Source organism: Lampetra fluviatilis, chromosome 3, assembly GCF_964198595.1.
Source record: "Lampetra fluviatilis chromosome 3, kcLamFluv1.1, whole genome shotgun sequence".
Classification (NCBI taxonomy): Eukaryota; Metazoa; Chordata; class Hyperoartia; order Petromyzontiformes; family Petromyzontidae; genus Lampetra; species Lampetra fluviatilis.
Window position 1 is genome coordinate 7,730,304 of NC_136277.1, and position 10,245 is coordinate 7,740,548.

At 43.3% G+C, this 10,245-nt stretch overlaps 1 protein-coding gene and 1 long non-coding RNA gene across 2 annotated transcripts; both read left to right on the forward strand.

The window, feature by feature from the left end:
* The first annotated feature begins 270 nt into the window (after nucleotides 1-270).
* LOC144948132 (astacin-like) lies at nucleotides 271-7,563 on the forward strand. Its single transcript, XM_078877564.1, has 5 exons — nucleotides 271-329; nucleotides 997-1,184; nucleotides 3,196-3,283; nucleotides 4,889-4,997; nucleotides 7,558-7,563. Exons 1-5 carry the CDS (start codon nucleotides 271-273, stop codon nucleotides 7,561-7,563), a joined length of 450 nt encoding a protein of 149 aa, XP_078733690.1.
* Nucleotides 7,564-9,833, forward strand: LOC144948898 (uncharacterized). The gene is made up of 3 exons (XR_013640211.1): nucleotides 7,564-7,610; nucleotides 8,926-8,962; nucleotides 9,767-9,833. It is a non-coding gene; the product is annotated as an uncharacterized LOC144948898 (long non-coding RNA).
* Nucleotides 9,834-10,245: the final 412 nt, after the last annotated feature.

Sequence of the window (10,245 nt, forward strand, 5' to 3'; positions counted from 1 at the left end):
CCAAATATTTTCCTTGCCTCCCACATGTAGTATGTAGGTCCTGGTCTAAAGCACTCTAACGTATGCATATAAATACAAACATTGTAATAATGCTTTGTAATAACAACCCCCCCCCCCCCCTATTATGATAATTAATATCAATGACTTCAATGCGGACAATGCATACAAATTGCATTGAAGTTCACTGCTATGAAATGCCTCTGTCTTGCAGATGACTACGATGTGAAAGCCATCGAGCAGGCTGTAGAGGAGTTTGAGAAGAAAACCCACATGCGATTCTGCCCTCATGGAAAAGAGACAGACTTCATTCACATCCAGGCCTTGGAGGGGTGAGGATTTCACATCCTAAACCCATATACTGTACAATAATTCAATAATTCACAGCCAGTACTCGCATCTGGAATTCTCATTCAGCACTCAATCATGATGACATAGATCTTTGTAATTCACAAGCTGTACTGGCTCTGCCTCACCACAGCCAATCCCAACACGTTGTGTGGTTGCTCTGGCCATTGCCAGAGGTGTGGAGTGGAAAAGTGCTTCATAGCTCATCGGATTCATCCAGTCTAAATAGAGATTCTGATTTTGGTCTTGAATGTTCTCGTCTTACACAGTCACTATGCATCTAAAATCACATCTTAGCTGAAGAGAGTTTATTGTTGTCAGTGGAATATTGATTCAAAATAAATGTACGTGTTAGATCACATGAGTAAAGTGTGTGTCGTACACCCTCCTCTACCAGTGGAATATATTTTAGCCTAATTGAAGAGAATTTCAGGACCTTTGACGTCTCGTGAGAAGGTTTTGCTTCGGATGGAAACTCATTTTGTCTGGAAGAACAAATTGCATTTCTAGTTTACAGCAGTGGTGGGTGTCATAAAATGACAACTTCACTCTTCTGTACTCATTGTCCCATTTACATAAAAATCTAAAATATACTTTATCTAAATGTATTTCAAATAATCACGTGATCCAATGGATGATTCCTACTTTCAGGTCTCTCAGCAAGAGCTGGTCGTACGTGGGGAGGCAGGGGGGAGCCCAGGATCTGTCCCTGGAGCCCGGCAAGGTGACCAAGGGCACGGTTCTGCACGAGTTGATGCACACGCTCGGCTTCCACCATGAGCACTGCCGCAGTGACCGCGACAACCACGTCTGGGTAGTGCCAGAGAACATGAAGCCCGGTGAGAGGGACAATGTGACTCCATCTCTCAGTACAGGATGAGCATCACCTGTGACTGTTGCTTCCGAACTGCCTCTGGTACTATGAGTGCCGATCCTCCTCTACTGTCTGCGTCTGGGCACTAGCGGTGTAACGATGGATAAATTAATCAATATTAATTATTTAGCTAACAATACACGCATAGATGTGTGTAAAATAAACAACATTTAGAAATTCATACGTTTTTTGGATGAGTTCAGTAACCTCCTGCAGCCACTGGAGGCCACTGCATTAAACAGATTGTTAAAAAAATTACCTATTCTTGAATGGAATCAGAACCCTAATCACGACAATTCATCTAGTAGAACCACAACTCACCTCCCTGACACCCCTAGCAGGCAAGAAGGCAAGTCTCATTTGTAATAACTGGAAGCACAATATAGCAGCGTGCCACCCTCTTAACTGATGCTAGGTTGTAAACGTGTTCACAGTTTATTGTTTTGTTTAATGGAATTGTACAGAACAGACTGGCCTTCCCATTTGACTACAAATATTCTTCAAATAAAAATAATAATTAACTCTAGATTTGAAGCTTTCTTGACTGCAAGGATTCATACTCTTTGGTTTTTTCGGTAAAGTCACGTAGATAAAACAATTAATGAAATAAGATAAATGAAAACAAAACATCACGACGTTTCGGAGGCAACACAAGCCTCCCTCATCAGGTGTAAAATGCACAGCAAAATAATGTACATCTGGCCCTCAAGATGAACGGATACTCAGACCATACTCTCCGCCAAGCTGTTTCTCCCACCATGCAGAAACAACCACCTGAAACTCCGATCAAATCATCAAGCTGCCATACATAGCAGGCGTTACCAAAAAGATTTCCAAAATTCTAAACAAACACAAGATCCATGTCCGGTTCAATACAGTACACAAAATCCGTGATCTGATCCCATCCGTAAAGGATGTCATTCCGGATTTACAGTACAAATTGAGTTGTACCTGTGGTGATTGCTACATCGGGGAGACGAAACGACATTTCGGACCGAATTCGCGAGCACAAATCAGATTTGAAACACGGCAAAACAAATTCTTCGGCCGTTGCTGATCATTGTTACAACGCTGTGGGTGATCATGATATTGTTTTCTCCGATACCAAGGTATTCTGCAAGCCGTCTGGATACCACCAAAGATTTGTCCATGAGGCTATACAGATGTACAAACATAGACATAACTTCAACCGAGAAGATGGATTCAAATTGAGCAATCATTGGAAAGATGTGATTAACCATGTTAAACCTCAACCGTGACTCTCCTCCGCTCTGCGTCCCCCCTCCCCCATCCGGGACTCCGTCCTCTATCACCTTCCTGGCTCCACCCACACCCCAACCCCCTCCCCCTCCATCCTGCGCCGTCCTCCTTGGCTCCTCCCCCTCCTCTTACCCTATATAACAATGTTTCATCACAAATAACTCTCGCTACAGTTATTTTGCTGTGCCTTTTTACACCTGATGAGGGAGGCTTGTGTTGCCTCCGAAACGTCGTGATTTAATTTAGTTTTCATTTATTTAATTTTATTAATAGTTTTAATAATGAACTATTACAAATTTATTCGAATTTAATTTTATAAACGGTGGCAATTCTAACTTTAATTTATTGTTCATTTAGAAATCTGATACATCTGATTGGTTGTTTCTGTGGTGCTACAACATCCATTTTAGAAACCGGGTTGGGTGCAGGGGAAGTTCCGACTTCCTGGATGTTCCTGAATATGCTTGACAGTTTGAAGTGAAACGTGGCATCTGATTGCTAAATGTGGTTGTGCTAAATGTTTTTCACCTAACTCTGAGCTGAAACAATACAATTTAATTTGTTTGGCTGTGTCGGGTGGTGGTGAGCCTTTTGATACAAATTTTGCCAGATCATTACGTGGCCTCACCCAAAAATAAATTACAAATCAGACCGATAATATTCATAGCGAATGTGACAAAGAAGGTTTAACATGTTAGACCATGTTTCTTTTTCAGAATGGCACAGTCAAATCTTCACTAAGAAATCACACGCGCATGACGTGTCCGCCCCCTACGACTGCAGCTCCATCATGCACTACAGCATGTACGTGCCAGCCCAACCACTCCCTGTGTGTGCGTGTCTTATGCTTCCCCTATATCACAGCGTGTGTGTGTGTGCATCTTATACATTCCCTATACTACAGCATGTTTGTGTCTTATACATTCTCTGTACCATATATATAGTCTGTATGTTATACATTCCCTGTACTACAACATGTGTGTGTGTGCTCATGTATATTATCTGCACTACAGCACGTGTGACTAATATACTGACCTTACTGTAAGATAAGTTTTCTGTTTCTCGGTGTAATTCCCAGCATGCTTCTTACCACCCTTTTTCTGTACTTTTCAGCTTTTGTTTATAATCTGTTTCATTATCTATCTTTATGATTCATATGTCATGGCAGATACTATTCACTGATTAAACCTTTATGATTTAAGAACTTTGGTTTGTTGCTTTTAATGGTAAAATACTATTTTGCAGTTGCACTCCATCCAGCTCCCAATTACCTCTTATTCCATAATTTTGATTCCAGTCCAACTGATTTACCCAGATACACGCACTCGGTTATGTATTCAACAGCATGGCTAATTTGGCCGCCTTCCAGCTGGACCTGCACACAATTTAAGTTACAATTACAGCAGCATTAAATTTTTACTTAAAACTTTTGTGACTGCAGGAATTCATATTATGTAAAGTCACGTAGATAGAAAAGAAATTTACATTTTTTTAAAATAAAATACAATTCTCCACTTGATGACGACCGCTTGTGTTGCGATCGAAACGTCGTGAGTTTTTTTATTATTTTTATTTTTTTCTTTTGTTTTCTATCTTTGTGACTTTACCAAAAGAACTAAAGAATACAGCAGCATTGTTATCTAAAATTGCAGTTACATTTTCAATGTGATTCTAAGTAATTACAAATCATAGAACTAGAATTGTAATTAATCACGGATCTATCTCCTGCTCCTGACCTCTCCTTAGGTCGACGTGACTGTGTGCCGCTGATTTTGCTGCTGTCCAACCCAGACCATCCCTGCTCATCTCCTCTGCCTCCCTGACACATTTTAATATTTTTTTCTTCTCAACCTCTTTTGCTTGGCGTTAACCCTATGCCACCTCCTGGACCCTTTCCTGACCTCTCCTTGTCCTTGCTCTTAAATGGTACCACCTCTGGTCTCTGTCCTGGTCCTCATCTACCACTGTGGCTGCCTTGGATCTCATTGTTGCTGACTCGCTGGTGACGGGCCCCTGGTACTGCAAAATTCTTCTGGGGCTCATTGGTGATAGGCACTGGGGCCCCCACAGCCTGTCCTGGGACTCGTGTGGTGAAGGGCCCACGAGGATATCACTGGGACTCATTGGTGCTGCCCTGGCTGCCCGTGTATCATGATTCCTCAACTTTGTCGTGCACAATGGGCTATGAAAGCTGTCCCACTCTACAGAATGTGTAATATTGTATAGTACTCCTGTGAACTGTGACTTCGTGTAATACATAACGACACTCCTGCCCTGTAGAATGTATATTTGTTCATTTAAGTCTTGCATTTGTATACTAATTTCTTATTTGTGTTTACCAATAATGGCCTGATCAAGGAGTGCTTTGTACTTGGGGTTGTGTGTGTATGTGTGGGTGTGTTCATTCAGGACGGCGGGCTCAGTGGACGAGCGCAACCCAACCATCATCCCTAAAAACCCTGTCCTCATGCTGCACATGGGGCACGGCAACTCCCTGAGCCCCTGTGATATCGTGAAAGTGCAAAAGCTTTACGGCTTTCCAACAACCCGAGTGCTGAATTCTCACTCTGCAGGTGGGTTTACAGAGGCCATTTGTTCAGATGTCCTCTTCACTAAGGTTTGTACCATGGCCACGTCATTGGTAGCTGATGTAATTCGTTTAATTCCTTAACCAACCAGATAGTGTGAGAATCTTAACATGAGACCCCAACAATATCTTTTTACGTAAAGGTTCTGGTGGTGGGGATGACAAAACTTTGAGATGACCTTCGTATAAACCCATTCATAGGAGACACTGCCAAGTTACAAGATGTACGGGAACTTGCACTTCTGAAAATAACAGATCTCTTAAAGTAGTACCTTCAAATAATTCAAAAACATCAACATTAGTTTATATCTTCACACGAACTCCGTTCATTTCAAACAAACTCCGGCCATCCTCGTAGCAGCTTTTGGCTGTCCATCAAACAAAGATGGCCACTGCGTTGCACGCTTTCAGATGCACTTCTGCGACCGTCTGAAACCCCCGGAGATGGGAAGCCCTTTTCTACTGACAAACTGCGCCTCTCGTTACATTTGTAATAAAAGACTCCGTCAGGCACTGCTGGTCTCCGTTGGTCTTTTATTCAAGTTCTTTCTCCTCACCCCGCTGGTCTCGTCCGGACTAGCGTCGTCTCGCGTGCGCCCCACACGTGCTTCCTCCTCAGCTCCTCCACTCGTCCTCACACCCCGCTGGTCCTGACAAGGGACCAGCGTCTTCTCTCGCGTGCCACGCATGCTCCTCTCGCGTGCCCCGCACGCTCCTCTCGCGTGCCGTGCACGCTCCTCTCGCTTGCCCCGCACGCTCCTTCGTTAGCTCCTCCTCGTGCGCGCCCCGCACGCGCTTTCCCGTCAGCTCCTTTTCGCGCGCGCCCCGCACGCGCTCTCCCGTCAGTCGCTCCGCTCCTCCCCGCTCCGCACGCCGCTGGCCAACGGTGTGCCGAAGCCCCATCAGCCACGTGGCTGATGGCGCGGCGGCCACCCAACGTGGTCCCGCTTCTTCACTCCATCAACTGACCCCGATCTCTTCCGGGCTCCCCTCTATATCCTCTCTCCCACGTGACCCTGACTCCTCCCCTTCCGGATCGTCAGATCCGGCCTTCCCATACTGCCCTGCTGGCTCCACCTCCATTCACCTCGCTTCCCATTGGAGCCGAGGTGAATGGCGGCCCCTCCCACACGCCCCCCATACCGGGCTCTGCCCCCAATACCCCGGGACGTGTGATTGGGCCAGAGCCCAGCAGCAATCCCATTTACGCTCGCATTACACATTCATGGTATGCACTTTAGAGCTGCTCAGCGTTTCATTCAATGGGAGGGAAATCCGAATTGCACGACGAATGTGCACGATAGGCAGGCCTTGCTCGGGGCAATGTGAGGACAATGTCAACATTACCAATGACTTCTTCACCATCAACAGATCACAATTAAATAACTTGCTGCACAGTCGATAATCCCCAATTGAACAGAGCATCACACTGATAATTTGAAGAAAAGATGGCAAAGTGGCTCTCACATCCTTGGTGTCCGAGTGCACTGCCACGCATGCTCCTCTTCACACTCTTCAGCTTTTGTTCCATTTTCTTTGTCAATGTCCATAACGCTGATCCACGGTATAGCAGGTAGTATACACAGAATAACATGTAATTCTTGAGGCACATTGGTACCTTTCTTTTAATCGTGAATTCAGTTTCACAAAAGAACTGTGGCCTACTTTCTTCCACATTTTCATCCATTATTTTTTCGCAGTTCACCTGCGGTAACTGTCTTAGGTACACCCATAACTCCGGTGTTTTTCACGATGTGTCTCTCCGACATTGTTGAGTGAATTTGTTTTGCTCATTATTATCTTGAGTCAACTCTATAGTTTTCTTTACAATGTTATGCGTTCATTTCCTATAATTCAAAAGAATAATTCTCGTCATTGTGGAGACGATAAATAACCAACTGAATAAGCAGACATCTTTCCTTCGCACATCCATCTTTTAAGTAAAAAAAATAAAAGTATTTCTTACACAACCTATCGTCCACACGACCATCTGGAAGTGTAGATATTCAGCAGAATTTATTCAAAACAAAAAACTACGAGCTGTTTTTTATATAGTGTCTCCTTACCATTAGAGTGAGGCTAGCTTCAATCAATGCTGGTGAACTGCCAACACTTACAGGCACGGACCCTCTATGATACAGTTCCTAGTTAGATGTAACATTATATAATACGTAACTCACGTTAATCGTAAGTGTGACTGAAGAATATAGAAAACAAAATAGATACGCAGACAGCATGTCTTTTTTACATATCCATCTCTCTACATACGTTATGACACTATTTCTTACACAACCTATCAACCTTCTGGGAGTGCATAATTTCACGAGCATTTATTGAAGTACAAACAAACTATGAACTTCATGATAAAGGTTATTTGGGTTTGAGCTTACATATAAATGCGTCATTTGGCTTTTTAGACAGATGTATGAACAATAAGAATGATTTTATATATTTATGTTTTTGTTCATTGTGCTTGTGTGCTGATTTTTAGATGTGATAGCACACGGAGGTCTGGAGAACCATGTGAACATATCCAGAAAAAAGGTGAGAGGGATGAAGCAGTGGGAAACATGACTATAAATTGTGTCAACTTTAGTTAAAAGTAATTTTATATGTTGTGGGGAGCAGACGTTGCATCAGTATAGTAATTTAAAGTTAATGTTTACGTACAATGGGGTTCTTTAATAGTAACGGCCATTAACGTTTTCCTGTGAAACTGCCAGACCTACATTACTGCAAACGCATAGCGAGAGGACCGCACGCCTTCACACTGCTCGGTGCAGTTTGGATAACACGCAAAACGGTGTTTCAGTTGCAAGCAAAATGGCTCAACAATGAGGCATAGCCGAGTTCCTGCTGTGACAGACAACGAGATCCTTGTGTGGTGCACACGGCAGGAACCGGAGGGGTGTTGTTTTATCGTTCATGGGTGAATCGTTTTTGAGCCCACACCACAAGTGGTCATGACAACCCATAGCCACGGGAGTCTCACCGCGCCGGTTTCACCGACTTTGTTCACAGATGGTAAAATGGCACTGATTGCCCTAATGAGGTAAAAAATTACGTTTATGTGGGTAAATCTGTAGACTCCTTTTCATGTAATTTACAACTCTTTAGTTACTAAGGTTTCTAATAGAAACATTCAATGACATTACCTCATAATTCCAGTGTGGTTGTTATTTAAAAAATGTTTATGCATTTTCGCAAGGCATTCCCTGTGGAGGGTTGAATGCGTGGTATTGCCGCTGTGGGTGTTGTTGGCCGCCACCACTCTGCACATTCAGTTGGCTGCTCACGTTTCCTCATGGAGACACCGCAGTGCCGCCGGTGCAGCAGTGCTTAGTGAATGAGCTCACTAAGCTCCGCTGATGTCCGGCCTGTTAACTGGCTTTTTTACTTTTATTAATTTATGATTGTTATGGACATGGAGTAGTTTCATCATGAGTTCATATTTCATTCTTCTGCAAAGTAATTGGTATGTCCTTTGGAGCATAATTTTAAATCAAATAAAATACAACAAATTACACAAATTAAAAAATATTGTCCAGTTTTTCACAAAATGTTACTTTAATTGGTCGAACAGTTTGAGTTCAAACCAAGAGTGTGCTACCAAAAAGAAGAGTGGCAACAAAATCCCCCAGTGTGATGGGACAGCACAGGGAGGGCTGATCCCAGACAGAGAGCCCTGCTGTGGTAGCAGGGTGCCACCTTCCAAACCGGCAGTCCCATTACTGTGCCACCGGGCCGAGCAGGGAGAGACGAGGCCACCTCCTGTGGTCCCCTGTGCACCGTTGTGCTCGGTTTGCCTCCTGGCTCTCGGTGCTGATGGTCGTCGTGGTTTTGTTTGTTCTCTCATCAGACAGAGGAGGAGGTGAAGGAGGAAAAAGCAGCCAAAGGTGAAGTTTGCATGTGTTATAAAGAACACAATATGGAGCCTCAGGGGATTTTATTTTACAATTACAGTGATCCGTCACAATGTATTTGAAAGAGTATCGATGTAATGAATACTAGTTTTGCATCGATCACAACTAAACACTTATAACAACCCAATGTCTATCACGATATCAATGCTTTTTGTAAGATTTTTTCATGAAGCTGTTTGGAGATTTTCTATACAATTTGTAAAGGAATTTCACAAACCGGCATTGATCAGTGTGGTGAAGTACGGTCAAGCCATCCCCATGACCAACAAGTCAGCGGATGCCGTCATTCAGAAGTTGATTGGCACTGGTCTGTAACGTCTTGTATTATTATTTTGTTTCCACAATAAACCCCCCCACCTGGAGAAAATCCTTGCCTATGAGTGGAGCACCAAGCCCGTGCACACAGTACAGTAGAGCTGGGACAATTAGTCAATTAGGTCGACTAATTGAATACATTTGCAGTTGACTATTTTGTGGTTGATTACTCAGGCCCATTTCAAAATGGCGACGGGCACCACATCCTGCCTCCTGAAGGTGGGAAACCCCCTTTGAGCCATGCCCAGTGTGACGCGCTAAAAATGCTGATGATGTCACCAAGCCCCGCCCATCATCTCTTAATTATTTGTGACATTTTAAATGCATTGTGAAGTATGTTTTTAATGTTTTACAACTACATTCGAAAGTTTATACCTTAACCTTTAGTTGCTTTTCATATTCTTAGAAGGACCCACTAATATCTAACCTGCCCATCTTGTGTTGTTGCTCACTTCTTTACAGTGCGGGCATTAAACGCAAAAGGAGACCCAGTTGTGAAGGTCATCACGGAGGTGGAGACGCAATGCACGTGAGTGTATCATCCTTAAAGTACGATCACAAGACATTCTGGGTACAGAGGGTACTGACAAGAGACACTGCTGGTCCAGAGAGCCCATGCAACATCATTGAGGACAGCACTCCAGTCTAAAATACATTGTAAAAATATTAATATTTATGTTGTTGATTAGGTTGAGTGTTGAAACCAATCCTGGTCCCATTACTGCCAAATCTTCTCCAGCACTCACCCATAACTCAATTGATTAAAAAAACAGACAGTCGTGGCATTCATATTCTTGGTTCTTTCGGTAAAGTAGAAGGAAAATAATACAAATAATACAAATACAACAATAAAATTCTCACGACGTTTCGATTGCAACACAAGCAATCATTATCAGGTGCGAAAACCACAGCATCGTTCATGACGCTATCCACATATACAA